General features: G+C 42.2%; 1 protein-coding gene across 2 annotated transcripts in view; it reads left to right on the top strand.

The window, feature by feature from the left end:
• CDH13 (cadherin 13) overlaps positions 1-21,208 on the top strand; it is a 953,577-nt gene that overhangs the window by 619,552 nt on the left and 312,817 nt on the right. For both annotated transcript variants that reach the window (XM_054697025.1, XM_037516234.2), the window contains one exon: positions 15,770-15,914. In XM_054697025.1, the coding sequence (XP_054553000.1) occupies positions 15,770-15,914 (145 nt within the window). The remainder of the gene's footprint in view (positions 1-15,769; positions 15,915-21,208) is intronic.

Consider the following 21,208-nt stretch of genomic DNA (forward strand, 5'->3'; position numbering starts at 1 on the left):
ATGCTTTCCAACCTCATGTTCTTCCCTTCCAACAACACTGGGAGACAGGTCCCAATCTCGCATTAGGATGAGCACATTGAAATTCTCAAAAAGTAACTGAATAGGTTTAAAGTCACAGTTATGGGGTAGCATTAGGACTTTCACCAATTTTCCCTGAATCTAAAGCAGTTTCTCAACCTCAGCAGTTTCCTGGTTCTCAGAATTCTTCCATGAGATTGAGACCTCAGAGAAAAGGCAGACTCTGATAACAGCAATGGCTCAGAAAAAGCTGATGGAAGCAAGTTCCAGATGATAAAGTTCTGTCATTTGCAACAGACCCTTTTTTATCCAAAACTCATACCTGTGAAAACAAACAAAAAAAGACTGATTCTCTGTGTTCTGCTAGATTTCTGATGACCCCAGACCTCGGAACACCTAATACTCACTTGCACCTCCTTAACCATGAAGGCTGAGAGATGCCAATGTCATTAAGCGTGGCAGACACCTTTGCTCCCCATTTGTAATAAATAGTAGCCAATCTGTAGTCGCTATCTGAATAAGTTACAATTTTTAGATAAATGTCATAGATTGTTTTTTAATTCTGAGATTAGCACATGTCCATGACAGAAAATCTGGAAAAGTGGGGAGAGGTAAAGTAAAAAATCACCTGCAATAAAACCACTGCTAATATTGTAATATGCTCTTTACTAGTGCAGTGCCTTCATCTGGTTCAAGCTAGCATTAAATGGCATGTTACTTTGTAATCAGGTATTTTTCTTCATACCATGAACTCCATACCACTCACTTTTTCTTTTTTTTTCTTTTTTTATAATATATACTCACTTTTTCTTCCTTTAAAGTGTTTTGACAATATAATATCCTGATTTGTGCAGATACCAGTTTATTGCATCAGCATCCTTTTAGAATATTATACTGTTTATATTTTTTCCTATTTTTAAGCATAATTTGTATATATGTTAGTAAATACCTCACCCCAGCCCCTCCCCACCCCACACACAGGCTACATTCTACAAGTGAAATCACACTTTTCAAGACTTGTGATGCATATGGACAAATTACAGTGCACAACAATGTTTTAATTTCAACCATAATGATTGAGAATTTTTTTAAACACTGACTATTAGGTTTTTCTAATTATTTCGGTAATTTTGTAAATCGAAAGCTACGCTGTTTTAATTTTATTTTGTGCTTATAGCTTTTTTTGTGTTTTGCGAATTGTTTTTTTTTTTTTTAATTGATTGTTTCATAACATCCTTGTTTATTTTTTCAAGATATAGTATTTCTCCCCTCAGGTATGGTCACCATAGGTTTCCCACCACCAAAATGCTCATAGTCTTCCGCCACACTTTACATCTCTCTCCTCCCTCCTCCTCTACTCTCCCCCTTCCCTCCTAAGTATCTCTACAGTCTGTTTTCAAGGTTCAGTCGTACAGTTTGCCTTTGTCTGATCCTTTTGTTTCTCTAGATTCCACACATCAGTGAAACCATCCAGTATTTCTTTTTCCTTCTGGCTCACTTCACTTAGAATAATCCCTTCTAGTTCCATCCTTGTTGCCACAAATGGCACTACTTTATCTTTTTTGATCGCTGAGTAGTATTCCACTGTGTCTATATACCTCATTCTCTTGATCCACTCATCTGTTCTAGGGTATTTAAGTCGTTTCCATACCTTGCTATTCATTTTTAACCAGCTCTTTTATATTGAGAATAGTAAGCTTCTGTTTTATAGGATACAAACGCTTTTCTCAGCTTTCTGTTTATTTTATTTCCTGCTTTAGTCATATAAAATCTTGTATTTAAGTAGTTTAATCTCTCAGTGATTCACATAAGAAGTTATGCCTTTAACACTCCTCACTCCATTACATAAATATGCAATGGCTTTTTTCTCTTAATACTTTCATCCATCTGGAATTTATTAGGCTGTACTTTAAATTTTTCTTATCAATCTTAATTTTGGGGGAGTATCATGTTTTATAAGACATTTTTAATACTTATTTGACAAAATGACTTTAGATCTGTAAACAAAAAGAAAATTGCATTCCATTCTATTCCCCTGAATTTTCCTTTAGAGAGAGAGAAAGACAAGTGAAAATAAAATCCCCAGTAATTTTCTCCTACTGCTTTGTTCTCAAAAGTATTATATGTCTCATCTCTGCATGAAAATCCCCTTAACCCCTGTACATATTCTTAATGGATCTGGCATAATTCCAACATCCTTGGTTTATATAAACTCTACTTGAACCAATTAAAAATTTCAGCCTGTGCCCCTCTTGGGGTCGTGGATGTTCACTGAGACTTTACCCAAGCTGCTTAAGTTATTTTGAATATCTGCATAGATTTTTTTTTCACATAATTAAACTTACTTCAAAAATAAAACAGAAAAATGCCCCAAAGTCCATCCTGGTTGTGAGCATGCATACATAAGAAAAAAGTTTTCACTATGTTTGACAAAAAATGCACTTTAAAAAATAAATTTTCAAATTGACAAAGCAAATAATATAGCTCTAAGAAGAGAAAATTTTACAAAGAACATTTGATAATAGTATCAAGATCTTTAATTAATAATCTAATAGGTAGGAAACTTTTATCACCCCTTTGATCATTTTCAGAAAGCTGTAAACATCCAGTCCATCAAGGAGAAACTACACACAGAGCTGTGTAATGAAGGAGGAGGAATGTTACAAAAGGCTAAAAATACCTTTTCCCTGGGAACTCTCCAGGAGCTGGTCCATAATGAGATTCAACTTTGGTAAATGAATAAAGCTGAGAAAAATCTCTTGAAATGCAAGTGATTGGTGTTGAAAAGAAACCTGGATTACTATAATGAAAAAGCAATTTCAGTGTGCGTGTTGGGGGGGGGTGTAATGACTGACAAATAAGAATTGAATCGAGGGTACTGAATCCACATTTGGAGAAGTCTAAATAAAGGTCTATTGGGAATGAGTGAACAGCAATGTCACCACATCCTCACCTGATCTAACAAGTCTTTGTTAAGAATTTCCTAAGTACCGGGAATTATGATACACACAAGCTCATTTATTTTTTTATTCCTTTAACGATAAGAATGACAAAAACCAGGAGTGCTAAATGTGCAAACTGAGACCTAGAATCTGGAAGTCACTAAATAAGATGAGATGACCACGTGGCTTGGATTGCATAGAACAGTCTTGGTTTAAACCTATTGTCTTGGCATAATTTTTAATAGCACGTACTTTCATTCATTCATTTCTGGAGACTTCTGGAGGGTATAAAGGAGAATCCTGGTTAAGAAAGCAACTGGTATCTGTCTACATTCCTTGGCTTGTGGCCTCTTCCTCCAATCTCAAAGCTCACTATGGGGCTTCTCTGGCAGTGCAGGAGGTTAAGTTGCAGCACTATGAAGCTATCCACAGCCACTGTAGCATGAGTTCAATCCCTGGCCAGGGAGCTGACCCACATGGTGCAGCAGACCTCTCCTGTCTCGCCCGCTGCTCCCCTCAGCAGTATATTTCAGTCAGTCTGCTACAGAGTGCTCCCCACTCTGTCTTTGGTGAATCCTCTCACCCCCCCCCACCTCTGGCTGCACCCCAGCTCTTGTATGCATAAGTAAAAAAATATATTTTTTTTTTGAAGATTTATTTGTTTATTTATTTATACAAGCACTGGGTACAGTCAGAAGCGCGGGAGGGTGAGAGAATCCACCAGAGCCAGAGCAGAGCAGGCAGAAGGACCGAAGCACACTGTTGAGGGGAAGCAGCGGGCAGCAGGAGAGGTCTGCGCGTCATGTGGGACCCTCCTCCGGTGGCCAGGGAGCAGCCGGGGATTGAACTGGCACTGCAGAGGCAGCTTCGCAACCCAGCGCTCAACCGCTGCACCACCGGGGAGGCCCGAAAATAAATATTTTTTAAAGATTTATTTATTTATGCATATGAGAACTGGGGTACAGGCCAGAGGTGTGGTGGGTGAGAGAATTCACCAGAGAGAGAGTGGGGAGAAGAACAGGCAGAATGATGAAACACACTGCTGAGGGGAGCAGCAGGCGTGATAGGAGAGGTCTGTTCTGCCATGTGGTTTTCTCTCTGGCCTGGGATCGAACTCATGCTGCAGTGGCTGCAGGTAGCTTCATAGGTTGCATCTTAACCCCTTGCACCTCCAGGGAGGCCCAAAATAAATATTTTTTTTAAAAAATGCTCACTATGGCTGGTCAAGTCCCTTCTGTATAGTATCATTCAGATCTTCTCCTCTCCCTCCCTGTCAAGGATCTTTGTGATTACACTGGACTCATCACATAATCCAGAATTATCTATTTTAAGGTCTGCTGATCAGCAAACTTATCACCATTTGCAAACTTAATTCTCCTTTGTCATGTAACCTAACATGGCCACAGGTTCCAGGAATTATGACATTAAAATCTCTGGGAAGCCCTTTACACTACCTACCACTTTGTAGGTAGCAGAGCTGAAATTTAAAGGTAGGCTTTCTGACTCAAAGCCTACTCTACTTTAGTTTTGGTTGAGAAGCTTTGCTGAATCTTTGTGAGATGTAGGAAAGTGGAGAAGATGTGAGAACTGTAAACAAACTCAATAAAAATATCTATCCATGCTTTTCTTTATTCAAGACATCTAATTAGTTATAGGAGGAATATCTAGAAAGTTGTGTGCCTGCCTTTGAGTTGTTGATGATCTGCTTGGAACGTGGATATATTGTCATCTATGTTTAGAATATTTATCTTTACCAAATGAAACTATAATAAATAATTATAACACTATATTAATTAAATATGTAACCACTCAGATGTGAAAAAAAAGTTAATTTAAATTTCACATGACTCACATAAATTTGGATTCATTTTTTCTTTTTTGTTTTTATCACAACAAACATTATATCCAGAGTGGAAAATAAAGCATTTTTCAAGATCTTCCAACTACTCTCAACCTTTAAAGATCATCTGTTATAAATAAACTCACAATAACATACTTATAGAGAAGTCTCTGTGGGCTTCTTTATTTCCGCGAAATGTTTATGGAAAGTTTTTTTGAAACTGTGAACATCTTTGAGGTTCTGGAGACATATTTTCCAACCACCTTCCAGAAAAATTGCATCTCAGTGAGATTCCTCTGGCATAGAGCCTGAATGCCATTGGTGCATAGCACCATTATAACCATCAGATCTCACCTTTCTTCTGGTCCACTCTGGAGGGAAACACTAGCATCTTATTTTTCATATGCATTTCGAGGTTTAATTTGAGTCTCTATGTCTGCACTTACAGTTACACATAACTGGAGATGTCCAGTATTTGCTAGTCCTGTGTTTAGCCCTATCACACACAGTGTGTAACAACTGTCTTGTTATCATTGTATGTTTCTAGCATTTTAAGTCTTCACTATTATAAAAGATGGACTTGTGAAAGCAGTGAGACCCATCTTTGTTTATGACCTGTAAACTATCCCAACTAGACATTCCAGAAGAGGTATTCTGGGGATGGTGTAAAGGCAGCATCCAGTTTAGTGTTTGGAGGGAACAGACTTACCTGGGTAAGAAACAACTTACCCGTGTTTAAAAGAGAAACTGAGTCACATCAGGTTAGACCCATAGCTCATCTATTCTCTTCATTTTACATGATTCCAAAATGAAAAATGGAAAAGCAGGTGGAAACACCCACAATCCACTGTTTAACCAGATATTGAACTGTATCATCTCAAATAAGCAATTTATAATATGTATGTGTGTTATTTCATTTGAATATTTGGCCTGAAGCAGAATTATCAGAGTTCAAGGAGGTTACTGGAATGTTTTCTAAATTGTTTCCTCCAAAATGACTCCTAAGTCCATAATGTGCAGTGCATTGTTTCTTATTCTATTGATCCAGATTTAACATCTGTTGCTTGGGTCACTTCATATTATAAAAAATAATGGCTTTTAAGAGCCAGCTTCTTCATTTTGGCCTTTGTCCAAAAAACCTTGTAGTGCATTTTGTTTTTCATCAGTTCATCCCTTTGGGTTAGATCACAGTATCAAATTTTGTCTGACTAAATTACGTCTTTCATAAACAGAGATGAGATGATGAGCCAAATGAAGGGCAAGATGTTAATAGTCTGTCGTGACGCTTAAAGGCCAGTGTGCTTGTGCGTGCTTTGTAATTTGGTTAATCATGTTCCTGCTTTATTTTTAAAGGATTTTATCTATGCTTTGTATACCTCCCCTGTCCATTATTATGGTACATTGCTTGATTTAAAGAGTCATCAGTTTGTGTATTGTGTTTTGACAGCTCATGCATCTGGTACAGACACCCCCAAGATACAGAAGGAGAGGAACCTTGGTACTGGGGTGTCAGGCAGGGTGGCCATGGGGGTCCCACACTCACACTTCAGTCAAAGCTGTTCTTCCAGCTTCACTTCACCTCCCCTCCATTTTAGAAATCAAGTGCCCTCCTCCTATAATGGGCTTCAGACATTAGTTCTTATTACCTTCCTCACCACTCTCACAGCCCCTGAAATGAAGCAGTTGATTGGCTCATGTTCATGTGGTGCTTCATGGCTCCGCCCTAGGATAAAGTACTTTTTAATTTAAACAGATTAAGGGTGACTTGAACCCCCAGATGTCTCCCATGCTATTCACTGTGGTCATGTGAGAACTGCAATTATAAGAAGGACATTTTTCTTTTCAGAAAGCCCATGACACCCTGAGAGGGAGTGTTGTGGCAAAGCTGGTGCTATGACAGCCCCACTTTGCCATGTGTGGCAGGGTGTCATGGTGTGTTTTAATGTGGATCTTCATGTATGTTAGGGAAAACTAATAATAAGCCCATCATACCCCTACATTTGTGGATAATTTTACCTTGGAGAAGGCTATAGTGAATCATAACAATGTAAAGCAAAACTATTAAGTAAATAATACTTTTACTTGTTACTAAAGAGAATTAACCAAAAAGTAAGAGGAGTCCATGGAAGAACATTTTGCAAGCATGGAGAAGACCATGAATTCAGGGGTCAGACCTAAGTCTGAATCCTGCCGAGCATAACATAGAACATGGACCACTTAGATTTCTGGATTTCGTTGCCATGAGTATTTCTCCACGTTGTTTTGGGAAAAGGAGACAATGCATTTAAAAAGCAGACATATATTGAACTCCAAATAAATGTTAGTTTCTTTCTTTTAAAAGGCAAGTGATCAATTTGATGTACCTAGGTATCATTCACCTCTGTGTTTCTTGTTCACGAATTCAGACCACTCAGTGAACTGGCCTACAGTGCATGGAACCAGAACCGACTGTCAGCTTTCAGGTGCCATGGATGGAAGGAGGGGACAGATGGCTGAAGCTGAGGCCAAAGCTTTGGACTCCAGTCTCTTAAAGAGGATGTGCCTCTTTAGATGAGGGCTTTGTAATCAGTATTAAATCCGGGGTTTCTTATGTGCCACATGCTGAGTCTCAGCCTTGGGGATTTGTCAATGGGCAGGAACATCCACTCTTCTGGCTTTGTGGGGCCAGTCAGTGAGGCAGATACTGTCACACGAACTTGTCACACAAATAAGCATGTGGGAGGTGTTCTAAAGGAAGCATACCAGTTCCACAGCAGTGTAAACCAGAACACTCTCCAGCCTGAGGGGTAGCAAGGATCTTCCCCAGCAATAATGACATCTGGCCTGTGAAGTGAGGGTGAATGAGGTCCCTGGGGACAGCAGGTAGGAGGCCCATGCTTGGTAGGAGGGTTGCAGAGCATACCAGGCAGTAGGAGTTGGGTTAAAATTCAGCAACGTTCTTGCATTAATTTTACTGAATCTGTGCCAAGATCCTATGAGATAGCTGTGTAGGCTGTTATTAATAACCCAGAAACATAGATGCTAGGAGAAGCATGCCCTGCTCAGAGCTGGGGTCCAGTCCACAGGGAGGACTGAATATCAGACCTCCCAAACACAGTGCCCATTCACGACTCCTCAGGGCCCTCTGCTAGGGCTTCCAGTGACGTAGCTCTCCCACTCCACAGAGCTCCCTCCACCCACCATCAGGCTTCTGGTCCCTCTGTCTCCCTTCCCAGCAGAGCTGAGCTTCCAAAGTGTGGGCAAAACCACTAACCAAATCTCTCCAGGTACTGGTTTAAACGTAGATTCCTAAAGAACGTGCATTTCTGACAAATTCCCTATTACCCCTTAGGACCTCTAAGGATGATGCTTCATTGTCTACCCCTCCCAGGGGATCCCATCCAATGGCATCTCAAGGTCAGGGACCCAACCTCAAAGCAGGAGCAAGGCCATGCAGTGCCCCAACCCTTCAGCCCAGCCCCGTGAGAGGACCTCTCTCTTCTACTTTGATTTCTGCAACTTTTCAGTTCTCGCCTAGTAAGCAGTTCTCTTCTCTCTACTTTCTTTTTGGCATCTTTTCAGAAAGTGATCAGACCAAAGATTCTTTCTGTACATTATGCTCAGTTGAAGACTAAGAGATCAGAAAAATTGATTTTTATGGAAGCTATATGTGCAGGTTTTTGTGTGTTTTTAATCTCTCTGTATATGTTATGGATGTATGAGGTGTGTGTTGGTGTGTATGTGTCTTGTGTGTGTGCATGTCTGTGTGTTATGTTTATGTGTATATGTGTGCATGTGTATATGCCTGTGTGTGCACATTTGTATATGTCTGTGTGCCTGTGTCTGTAGGTACCTGTCAAAAGTCTGTGCAAACATCTGCAGAAAGCATCCACTCTGCCCAGCCTGTGTGCTCAGGGTGATAAGTGAACCCCAGTGCAGCATGGTGCCACTCGTGGCAAGGGTACAACTCTGCCTTCTATCTGGGAGTTACTTTCATGCATCTGAACCTGGGAATGCCATTTCCAAGCTCTGCAAGACCCTTGGGCTTCCACCTCCAACCCCTGTGCCCCAGGGCAGCATTGTACAAACAGTAACATGTACTGTTGGGGGGGGGGGAGTCCACAAAGCCTGTACAGAATTAGCTTTAGGACATCCTTTTCCCCCTAAAATTACTGCATCCCAACATCCATATATTCGATCTTCATCACCACAGAAATGGTGGCAAAAAGTGAAAGGGGGGAATTGTTAGGGGGAAAAGGATGTCCTAAAGCTAATTCCATACAGGCTTTGTGGACTCCACCCCCACCCCAGGCCAAAGCTAAAGACACTGGGAACCCCAAATCCCATCACCACCCAAGGGAAGGTGGCTGGGACCTGAGGGTGGGGTTAAGCAGCCAGGTTTGGTATAAAGCCAGACACATGGGCTTTGGAGGGTTTCCCCCACTTTGACTCTCCACCAGCTCGCAGCGTCCGGCCAGCGCTGAGAGTGCCTTTGGGTTTCCAGGTCGGCGGATCGGGTAGGACGCATTAAAGACTTTATTTCCCTATTTTCTCCCTGAGTTGTACATTTCCTTAATTCCCTTTCCCTTGTAAATAAACCTTTTATTAACCTTTTGTGTGTGCCTGCAGTGGAGTATTAATAAGTCCCTTATAAGCACGTGGGTGAGGACCCACAGCCAGGCAACCCGTTTTATAATGGGGTTGCCCTATAACAGTATCTGAATTCCCTAGAAATGGGTGTAAAATTTAGGGGCTCTCTCATTTTGTTCTCGATGGGACCTGAGAGTCCACATATCTGACTATCTCCCAGGCAGTGCCAATGTTGCAGAGCCCATGACTGCACTTTGATTAGCAAGATCCTAGAACAGGCAACACAGAAGCTGTCCTGAGGGAAAGTGGTCAGAATCCAGGCTACCTGCCAGGGAGTAAGTTACTAGACAGGCCTTTGTCCAAGAACCGAGAGTGACTATTTACAGCTGCAATTTATCGAGCATCTCCTCTCTTTCTGATTTCACGGTAGACTTTTTTATATGTCACTCCTCATTATTCCCAAGAAGACCAATGACTGAAAGTAAGAATATAAATTTTTGAATTCCAGGTGGTCTAGAAACAGGTCGTGACAGGCATGGTGATTTCAGTTTCCTTTGCACAATTATCTCCTTACTTTCTGCCTAAGCTACCCATGTGTTTCCTCACAGTAGGTCTCTACTTAGTGGCATCTCCCTTCAAGTGTAAAGAAGAGGCATTAGCATCCCTCCCTTGCCTGCATTCCAGCGTGTTTTGTTTCTGGAGCCCCAGACGCAGCCCTTAGAATATATCTTATAATTCAAAGAAGCAAACACCGCTTCACTCTTTTCAGACTAAGGATTTGTGTTTGGGGTATTTCAACTGGGAAGATGAGGAGGTGAGAACACCACTGAACATTTATCCTTTGATACTGGGGGATACTGAAATTCAGGGACCCACTTCATAAGATTTGGCATTTGCTGACAGTGGGTCTAACTTCATATTCTCAGTTATGGAAACTCCTCAGAATATCCTTTTTAGTGAGTGATCGAGCAGACACAGCTGTATTTATAACTTCTTCATGCATAGCTGGCTGCCTAATTGTCATCCACACTGCTAATATGGCTTTTGAAAAATATGTGGACTACTTGGTAAAATCCCAGTATTTCCTGTTATATTTCTTTTACTCTTGATGTGTCTCCCTTTGTTAGGAATAGCATGATATACTTCCCCCCACCATCTCTGCCTACCCAGCAATTCACAGAGAAAATACCTCTTCTTCTCACTTTTCCCAAATTGTTTCATCTAAAGACTGCAATAGCAGGATAAATCTCAGTCTACATCATTGGGGTTGTGAATCCTAATCCTTCAAACTTCATCTTGTACCAACACCACCCCTATAGGTAGCGCCACATCCCATACACAGCTCTCTTCATCACATGGCAGCCCCACACTGTCCAACAGAACTCTGCAATTTTGAGATTAGTTTATATCTGCATAGCCCAATGTGGTAGTCATTTAGCTACCATGTGGAGTGGCCATAGAGCGCTTGAGCATGGCTAGTTAAGCAAAAAAAAAAAAAAAAAAATATCTGGACACTCTACATTCCTCCTATAAGTGAGACCATCTGGTATTTCTCTTTTTCTTTCTGGCTTATTTCACTGAACATGATCCCTTCCAGCTCCATCCATGTTGCTGCAAATGATGTGAGTTTATCTGTTTTGATTGCTGAGTAATATTCCTTTGTATATATATGCCACATCTTCTTGATCCAGTCATCTATTTGGGAGCATTTGTGTTGTTTGCATAGCTTACCTCTTGTAAATAGTACTGCAAAAAACATAGGGGTGCAGCTGTTCTTTTGGTTTTTTTTTTTTTAAGATTTATTTATTTATTTATACAAGCACTGGGTACAGTCAGAATTGCGGGAGGGTGAGAGAATTCACCAGAGCCAGAGCTGGGAACAGAACAGGCAGAACTACAAAATACACTGCTGAGGGGAGCAGTGCGTACGTCAGGAGAGGTCTGTGAGCCATGTGGGACCCTCACCAGTGGCCAGGGATCAAACCGGAGCTGCAGAGGCTGCAGACAGCTTCGCAGCCCAGCGCTCAACCGCTGCGCCCCCAGGGGAGGCCCTGCAGGTGTTCTTTTGGATTAATGTTTTTGTGTCCTTTGAGTAGATACCTAGGAGAGGAATTGCTGGATCATATGGAAGCTCCATTTTTAAAAATTATAATAAAGTAAAAATCAAAATCAACAGGCTATTATGACACAGAGACATTCTGCAGGGGGAGAAGGGAGTAGGATCAAAACAAGGGTGGGAAACGCACACAGGACCATGGTGATAGATCACAGGTGAATGAGTGGTGGGAATTTCACAGTGACTATAACCGAGGTGAAAATGCATACATTGGACAAAAATGAAAAATGATGTAAAAATATATAAAATAAAATTTAAAAAATAAAGATTTAAAGCAGTAGTAAGAAAAAAATCTGTTTTTTTAATTTTATCTTTATTAAATTGAAATTAAAATAGCCACATGTGGCTAGTGGCTGGCACATATTGGACAGTACAGCTTTAATAGACCAATCCCGTCCCTGTCTCCTTATGCCAGAATGTCTTTTGTGCTCATTGTTGGCTATCCAACATTCAGTGTAAGGACCGATATGTAAGTCCTCAATGAATTTTAAACTAATTTTAACTTTAAAATTAATGATAGTCCTTCAAGAGCACCTTTCTTTCTTTAAATGAAGCCCCAAAGGTCTTGGTTTTTAATGATATTGTTCCCCATTAAAAGATCCAGAAGTCAAACTCTGGGTACTGTTGTAACATAAAATGCTGTCAAATCATCCACTTTTATAATTGCTTTTATGAGATTCAACTCAACATTCTGCTTCCATCCTAATCAATTGTATCTCTTTAGTGTCTGTCTTTTCATTATGCTGAGATGGATTTGGATCCTGTCCCTCCCAGTTCCAACATATTTGGTTGGGTTTTTGTTTTTTTGTTTTTTGTGGTTTAATTTTTTTGGCCCACACAGCTACCTGTGGCTTATGATACCAGCTAAGACTTGTCTAATGGGGAAGCTTAAGAGTCAGACCCCAGAGATTTGTTGTCTTCAGACATGGGCTTTTTGTTTTATTTTGTTTTCTGGTTCAGTTAAAGTCAAGTCCTTGGCTATTTTGGGAAGACGGAAGGCTAGACTTTCATTATTATGTGAAATTACCCCAAGGCTTTGTTTGAATTGCCTTTGTTTAGCAATATTCTCCTAACAGTTTTAAAAAGCAGTTTTAAAAGATCACTTGGTAAGATCTCCTTTGTATGCAGATAAATGTTAAAAGAATCTATTTAATTTCTTCCTAATTAAAATACTCTGCATTCTTTTATCTGCCCAGAAATTAAAGCATGTGTGTGCTTGTGAATTTGCTAGTGAAAGGATAAAATAATGTTAAAGAAAAATGAAAAATATTCCTCTACTCAGGTACTGTAGAGTAGGAAGTTATCAGGTTTTTTCCCTCCCTCCTGCCATTAGCATCTATAATCAACACCTGTGGTCTCACACGCGTGCCTGATGGCAGCACCTGGAGTGTGCTGTGTGTGTGCATATACAGACACACCTGAGCCGAGACACTAAGCATATAATGGCGCGGCAGCAGAGGAGAGAGCATGCGGCGGAGAACGGTGGGAGAGCGTCAGAGAACGGCTAAGAGAAGAAAGAGCGTAGGACTCGCAGGGGAGCCCAAGTTACTGTCTCCCCGCTGGCTTGTTTTCCCCTAACCTGTGGGGATGATGCCAAGGGCTCCAAGGTTCTCTTTCAAGCTGCTTGAACCGACAATGACCCTACCCAGCCTGGGACGGTTGCAGAACAGGTACCCAATGATATCTGGCGTCATTTTTGTTTACTGCCTTTCAAACTCTGTCCATATGTATATATTACACGCATTTGATGTACAAGCTATTTTATGTAGTTTTGCATAATATCACAAGTAGATGAGCAAGGTTAAATAGCAATTTTATCTAATGGCTGTGTTCTTGCATGTCACGGCTCAAACATTTGTCCAACCAGTCCTCTTTCACTGGACATGTAGAGGATGCTGGTGTTATTTCATTACTAGAAACAATGCTATGGTGGACATTTTCACATATGTAGCACCTCCTGTCTCAGACTGAAACAGGGGTGGCAGCCCAATGGGACAAACCATATGACTCCACAGCTTTTGTGGAATCTTGCCATCAACTTTCCAGATGGAGACTGATTAAAATGCCATCAGACAAGGTTTGATGGTGGTGATTTGTAAAGTGTGTCTCTTTTTGCCTAAAATTTGGGTTAGTTTGACAACAGCATGGATGCCAATAACTGCAGTTAATATTCTTGAGATCTGTTATGTGACAGGCATTCTATGAAGTATGTAGAAATACTGGTTCTAGTGGTTAAACTCTGACTTCACGGGTCAAGCCGAGGCTCCACCTCTTGACCTCTTTTTGCGTCCATTCTCTCCTAGCAAATGGCTCCCGGGGTAACTGTAAGGATCAGCATATGAGTTAGCGCAGTATTGAGCCTGGACCAGCACTGGATGGCATGGATTACTATTCCTAGCATGGGTGTTTTTATTAACCCCACTTTACAGATGAGAAAACTGAGATAAAGCTTATCACTTCCAGGTCACATAACTAGTGAGAGGTAGTGCTGGAATTCCAACCACAGATATCTTTTCTGACCGGGAAACTCACCTACCTTCCCTGTAGGGACCATATCTAGGGAGAAATGTCCTTGTTGGCACTCAGTTATATCTAGGCTGAATTAGGCACAGAAAACAAAATTAAGTGAAAGGTCAGTGCAATAACCTGTGTTGGGACTCATGGGTGCTGAGGGACCCCAAGTCTCCTCTATGCAGGAAAGAGTTTGTGCAGGAGTCTACAGATAAGTTAGAAAGGGAGATTTATTGTAGCAAGAGTGCACACTCAAGGAGAAGTGCAGACTTGAAGGAGAATCCTGCCTTGGGTCTGAAGGCTGCTGATAGTGTTACAGGGCAGCCCTGATATAAAACGGGTTGCCTGGCTGGGGGTCCTCACCCGAGCGCTTAAAAGGGACTTATTAATACTCCACTGCGGGCACACACAAAAGGTTAATACAAGGTTTTTTTTACAAAGGAAGGGGAAATGAGGAAATGTGCAACTCAGGGAGAAAATAGGGAAATAAAGTATTAAATGCATCCTACCTGATCCGCCGACCTGGAAACCCAATGGCACTCTGAGATCTGGCCACTAGCCAAGAGCCGTGAAACCAAAAAGCCCCCCCAAGACCCACATGTCTGGTTTTATACCAAACCTGGCTGCTTAACTCCACCCTCAGTTCCCAGCAACCTTCCTTTTGGTGGTGATGGGATTTGTCTTTCCCAATGGCGTGATGGCTTTGGTCTAGAGTGGGGGTGGAGTCCACAAAGCCTGTATGGAATTAGCTTAGCACATCCTTTTCCCCCTAACAATAGAAGAGCTTGCTTAGTTGGAGGGTACAGGGGTTCTCAGATGGGAAACTGAGTTGGTTTTAGCCATTTTTGTTTAACAAAAGGGACAGGACTTTACATATTGAGATCATGAGATTCGGCCAACTTTGTTCATCCAAAGCACCTCACCCATAACCTCCTGTTAGTCAGATAAGATAGAAGTTTTGCAGCTAGTGGCACCTGGCGTGACATAAAGTAATAGGGTTTGAGTCACTTTGTTCTAAAATGTGCATGGCTATTTTTCAGAAATACTGGATGGGACAAGTAGGGGCTGCAGGCATTGTGCTAAATTCCTGTTTTACCTCACCTGGAAATGCCATGTTTTCAAGACAAACAATAAAGTCAGGGTTTCAATGCTATGATTTTCTTCATCTTTGAGATCTGATGGTGTTTCTGTAAGGAAGTGCTTCACGGAATTGTGAAACACCCCCTAGATTATAAGGAATCCTGAGGTTCTCATTCAGAACCCCTGCCAATGCCTTTCTTGCCTCAGGAAGGTTCTCTATAAATTCTTACTGACCTGAATTTCTCCTAAACATTACCATAAACACTTTCAGTTATTTCTTAATGGACTCTGTTCATAACTGCTTAGTCAATTATTTTTATTAGCATAACATCCCTTTTAAGCATAATGATGTTGGAAAAACAGAAACAATGACAGTGTAAGCACATTTTCTCAGCTCTGGCTGATTGTATTTTCTCTTTCTTTTTTTGGGGGGTGAGGGAGACTTCCTTTGCAGACTTGATGAATTAATTGTAAATTTCCCAAGAGGGATCTAGCATTAACTGATCTTTGTCTTTCATTCTGTAATGTTTAGTTTCTATTCTAGTCCCAGTGACTACCCATTGAGACAGAAGTTTGAATATTGCCAAGGGCTCATAAAATTGCTGATGTAACCTACTTTCTCTAGAGAACCTGATTTCAATTTTCATAATGAATTAATGCCTTCTTTCTCCCCCAATCTCTTTGTTCCGATAGCTATTTGTGGAGACTACTGATGGCAATGGCAGAACTCTCGAGGGGCCAGTCCCTCTGGAAGTCATTGTGATTGATCAGAATGACAACAGACCGATCTTTCGAGAAGGCCCCTACATCGGCCATGTCATGGAAGGATCACCCACAGGTAAGTTAAACTGGCTCACCATTAGCATGATAGTTCAGAAAGTGGTGCCCAATTGTCTTTAGGGATTCTAGAGACTGTCTCATTGATGCTCCAACTTGTTATTTCCCTGGATAGAAGCAGGAGCTGGAAAGCTGCAACCCAGAGCATGACTGGGGTGCACTGAAAATATCTTCCCTGCCACTGAAGGTGATCCTTGAAGGGTGACCCACATTTCAGTCGCTGGTGCATGTCTGATGTTGGACACAAGGCAAATTTCTAGCTCACCTTGTGAGGGCCCAAGGTTGACCTTGGTGTATCGGGACTTTGAAGAAATTTAAGAACCTCTTTACATGCTTCTTGGTTATTTATTTTCATAATAGCTTTTAATAAGAATCATTTTTGGGGAAAATGGGTAGAACATTTTCCCCTTCTCAGATAGCTTGGAGAAATCTTTTTGTCTTCAGTCAAAGAGCCAAAGGCAAGACATTGTATTTCTCTCTGGAAATACACATGCCTATTATAATGGAAATCACTCAAGGCCACTAGGGAGCTCCTGTTATCTTGTCCCCACTTTTAACCTTTCTATCAGGGAAGAAAGGTTAACATTCAGAGCTCCCTTTTTTGGCCCAGTAGATACTAATTACAGCATTCCATCCCAGCAGAAGTCACTCCTGAGTATAATGTTTGAGAAAGTAAAGAACAAAGTAGAAAAATCCCAATTATAATACTGGACTTTGAGTTTAAGCTTGAAAATACATTTGAGGGGGGAAAGCGCCGTATAAATGCTATCACTGTTGCTATGTGTAGATTATGCCAAAACAAATAAGTAAAAGAGTCATTCAGCAGACCAGACAGGAGATGCAAGCCTGAGAACGGCTTTAACTGGTGTTTTTCCCCCTTTGGTGAATTGATGGGATGTATCAATAACATGTAGATACAGGAGGCTCTGGAAGTGTTGTCATGGTAACCTGCCTAGAGCTACCTGGTGAATAAATGTATGCAAGGTGCTGAAAACCTCTGTTCAGCTTCAAGGAGCTGGGTCTCTGTGCATGTCATAAGAAGGCCAGGGGCAGGAGCCACCTTCTTCAGTAGGGATTTGGATGCATTCTGTAAAAATCGAGAGGATCCTAGCTGCTGGATCACCAGGGAAGCCAATGTTCTGGGGAGTGGTTGGAGGTGGAGGACTGATGCAGGCCTGCAGAGATGAGGATTGGCAGGGGAAGGTGGGTCAGATCACTTCCCTATAAATCTCCCAAGGGCGCCGCCCAGGAGGCTGCTTTTGGAAAGAGGGCTTCTGGTCAGAGAGGTCCTGAAATTAGGGGTTGCAATTTACAGAACTCTTCTTAAACAAGCTGATGTGCAGAACAAGTTAGGAGAAGTGGAGTAGAAAGCTTTTACAGAGACTGGAGTTTGAGCAGAACAATGATTCCTGGTTTCCATCTGTGGAAGCGACTAGAGTGTGTGAGTGTGTGAGTGACTAGAATTCCAGATGTGCTGGAAAAGTGTTCTAAATGTAAATGACAATGGTTACATTTGAGACAGCTATGAGTTTGCGCGTGTCTTTGTATATTATGTGTGTATATGATTAGACAATGTCCAATTTTCCTCCCACCGTGTCCTTCCTTAAAGTTTCAAAAAGAATTTCAAATTTTATTGGTTTATATACATGCCATATTTTCAAAGAAAAATGGAATCCTTTATACACATTGAATTTCTTCAAGCTCAAAGCAATTCAGTTAGGGTGGACGCATCTCCAGCAAAACATAAACCACCTCAAAATTCTATTTATGATTGGTATTATTCTATAAAAATGCACAAAGACTCTGGCAGCTGTATGGAGCAGCTACCTCCAGTTATGCAGATTACAGCCTAAATCATTGTTTAATTTTTCAGCACCTCTGGGGCTAAAGCAGGAATTGGAGTCTGTCAAATTTTGGGGTCTTTCTTGAGTGAAAGTGTTAGGGGAAACTTTTAGAGGAAAAATCAAACCTTGACAACTGTAACAATGAGCTCCTCCCCTGTTTCCCTTGCTCATCAACAGTGCCCTAGACTTTGTACCAGATCCAGCCTACAGAGGGGATTGCTGACCCTGGAATGAGTGTGGTGACTCTCCCCAGTTCATACAAATAGTCGGGGAGGGACACTGTTCAGGACACACCTGTGTTATCTCCCTTCACGTCATGTGCTCTTCTGCCTGTCCCACAAGCAACTCTCACAGCGTTTAGTTGAGCACTTAGTGTGTGCTGAGAGCTGTGGATACACTATAGCAATGCTTCCACTCTCCCATTCCCTACCCTGAGGGTTGGGGTGCATCTTCCTCTTGTTACAGGTGAGAAAATGGCACCTGGAAGAGGCCCAGGAGCTTGACCAAAAAGGTTCCAGCCAGTGTATGAGCCAGATTCCGGGCCTGTCTCTGGCTTTAAGGCATGGGCTCTCTGGGGCACCACGTAGAAGGCAGCCACCTCTGTCTTCTTCCCCGTGGACTCTGCAGGCCTAGCTGGGGGTGGTATTTGTACATTTCTCTCAGATGAACTGACTTTGCTCTTAACAGAAAATGATCAGTTTTTCTGACCAAATAACCAGTGCCTGAATCACTTTTAATACAATGAGAGCTTTTGCTAGGGCTCTAGGGTTAAAATGTCAACCCCCCCAGGCCCTTGTCATCACTCACATCACTGTGTTCTGGGTCCACATAACCAGAGCCAGCTCTATGGTGACCTGTAGGTCATAGAGCACCCCCACTCAGGATCCCACCCTTGGTTTACATCTTAAAGCTCTTGATACATCATTCATAATTATTAATAAACACAAGGGTCCTTGTGTTTTCACTTTGCATTGAGTCTCACAATGATGTAGCTGGTCCCACACTAAACCCTGGGGCCTCAAGCTGGGTCGGATGCTTTTCTAGCTCCTTAGCAAGGTGAGACCTCAGGTAGTTTAGTGAAGCTTCTAGAAGTCTCATTTGCCTTGTCTATACATGACATGGGGCTGTAACCGTATCTATCCTAGAGAACCATTTGCAAATGAGACAATGAGCTTCACTCAGCGCTTAGAATATAATAAATGTTCAAGAAAGGCCAATGTGTCATTAATGCTGCAATCATTCTTATTATTCTGGTGTGTGCCCTGTAGGGAGGGTAAGGCAAAGAGACATGCAGTCACTGTGAATGAACATCCATCTCCCCACAAACCCAGCATCATTTCCATGTTCCCATGTACCTGGATGCCATCAGCTCCAATCCATCACAGAGGAAGGTCACCCATATTTATCTCTGTGTGCAGACAGGAGGCTATTCCTATCTGCTCAGCACTGAACCCCAGGGTATTGTTTTGGGGGATCGTTACTGGATGAAGGCAGATCAACAGAAAATAATGGTCTTTGAACTTTGTAGATTATGAGCTGTTCCTTTTGTAGCATCTCAGGCATTGATTTATGTGACCCAAGCCCAGGCTCTGGCTGCTCCATGGGCCCGGCAGAGCTCTGCGTGAGTCTGGTGTTTTTTGTGCCTAAAACATATTAAGTGTATATGAGGAGGGGGTGGGGACACACATGCCAAGCCCCACAGGACCTTGCTGGCACCAATTCCTGAGTGTCTTGCCAGCTGTAATCCTCTGTATGCATGTTTGAAAAGGGCTGACCATGAGCTATGACGGGCAGGACTGGCAGGGGCAGGCCCTGATATGAGGACTGAGGGCTGTGGCAAGCCTGGGAGGTACAGGGCCAAGGGGATGCATGCTGCAGGAAGGAAAGCCAGCAATTCAAGGCACTGCACCAAGCCAGCACCCAGAGTGGGCAGGGTGAGTTTGAGGCCTGGATGTGGTCCTCTAGGAAACAACATAAAAAACACATATTAGATATATTCCAGCCCGGAGGTCTGAGAACTGGGAGATCCATCCCTCACCACACCCCCAAGTCCTGCAGACATAAGTTACAAGCTGGCCAAGGAGACTTTAATTCCAGGGCACTTTTGGCCAGCTGTGAACAGGGCCTGTGTTCCAGAAAAGTCTTGCAGCAAGACTTAGGAGCTGTGTTCATCCCCCTATGCTTGGGCCACCCTGAATGTCAGCAGGGCAGCAGGGAGAAAGCCCCTCACCTCCTGCACAGGTGTGAGATGGCAGGGGAGGGAGGCCACTTGAGGAATCCCCATCCCCCAACTCTGTGACACTGTGCCTTCTCTTTAGAGAGCGACATTGACCTTGCTGTTTAGATGCAGGCCGGATTTAGAGGAGCAGGTTCTTATTCATGAGCAATGCCCCTTGTTAGATGTGTGCTGACACTTCCTTGGTCTGAGGAAGAAGCAGAGGGAGTAGCAGCTAAATCCTATCTTCTAGCTTCTGGAAGCCCAAGGACCCTACCTTCTTGGCTTCCTCTCTTGCTCCCTTCATTTTTTTCCCATCCAATATTGCTAAGCATCTGCTTTGTGCCAGCACAATTCTACACGCAAAGGTACAGCTGTGAACCTGGTAAGCAGCCGAGCAGGGAGACTGGTAACCGAGACAGATGCACATCAGAAGGGAGATGTGGTGAGTCCACAGTGAAGCCACATCCCTGCCCCTAGGAGGAGGGACGGCAATGACCTCCCTGAAGAGGTGACATGAGGAAGTCAGAGGTTTTGTCTTTTATTTTTCCTCTGGGGCCCGCCTGAGTTTCTGGCCTGCAAGACACAGTTACTTTAATTTTTAAACAATTCTTGTCATGTCAGACCTTAGGAACAACAGCCAATCAGGTGGCCTTTGGGACAATTGACTCTCTCTATGGCTCAGTTTTCCTTGACAGTCACTGTTTTCCGAAACAGCTTAGGCTCAATCAAGATTTTTTTTTTTTTTTGATATCTGGTGTTTGATATTTTTGAGACCTCACTCACAGAAAGTCCTCCACTTGATGTGACCCATAAATTCCCTTTTCCTGTCACCTGTCTATTTGTTGTAATAGCAGTGTGACTTTCAGTCCACCAACTATCCAGTTTTCCTGTGCTGGTATTTTTGGACATTCACATTAAAGTTTTTTTCCATTCACAACTATCCCAACCAATCCCACAGGCTTCTGGAACACTGAGCATCTGGTTTCTTTTTTCTTCTTTAGTAGACACATTTCTTAAAAAGTAAAAAAAAAAAAAAACAACTATTCATTTTTTCTTTTGTGGGTGAAAAAGTGTGGTTGCCCCCAAATCTTACCATCTTGGGGAGCATGGTTCTAGGACTCTCTCCCAGCAGCTAGAGGCACTGGGGTATACATACTCTGGGGTATGCTCTGCAACTTTACAGAAGTTGAACAGAACTTTACGGAAGCAGAGCACTACCCTCCTTCCTGCAAC

The sequence above is a fragment of the Talpa occidentalis genome, unplaced genomic scaffold (assembly GCF_014898055.3).
Source record: "Talpa occidentalis isolate TD23 unplaced genomic scaffold, MPIMG_talOcc4v2.1 talOcc4.17, whole genome shotgun sequence".
NCBI classification, from domain to species: Eukaryota; Metazoa; Chordata; class Mammalia; order Eulipotyphla; family Talpidae; genus Talpa; species Talpa occidentalis.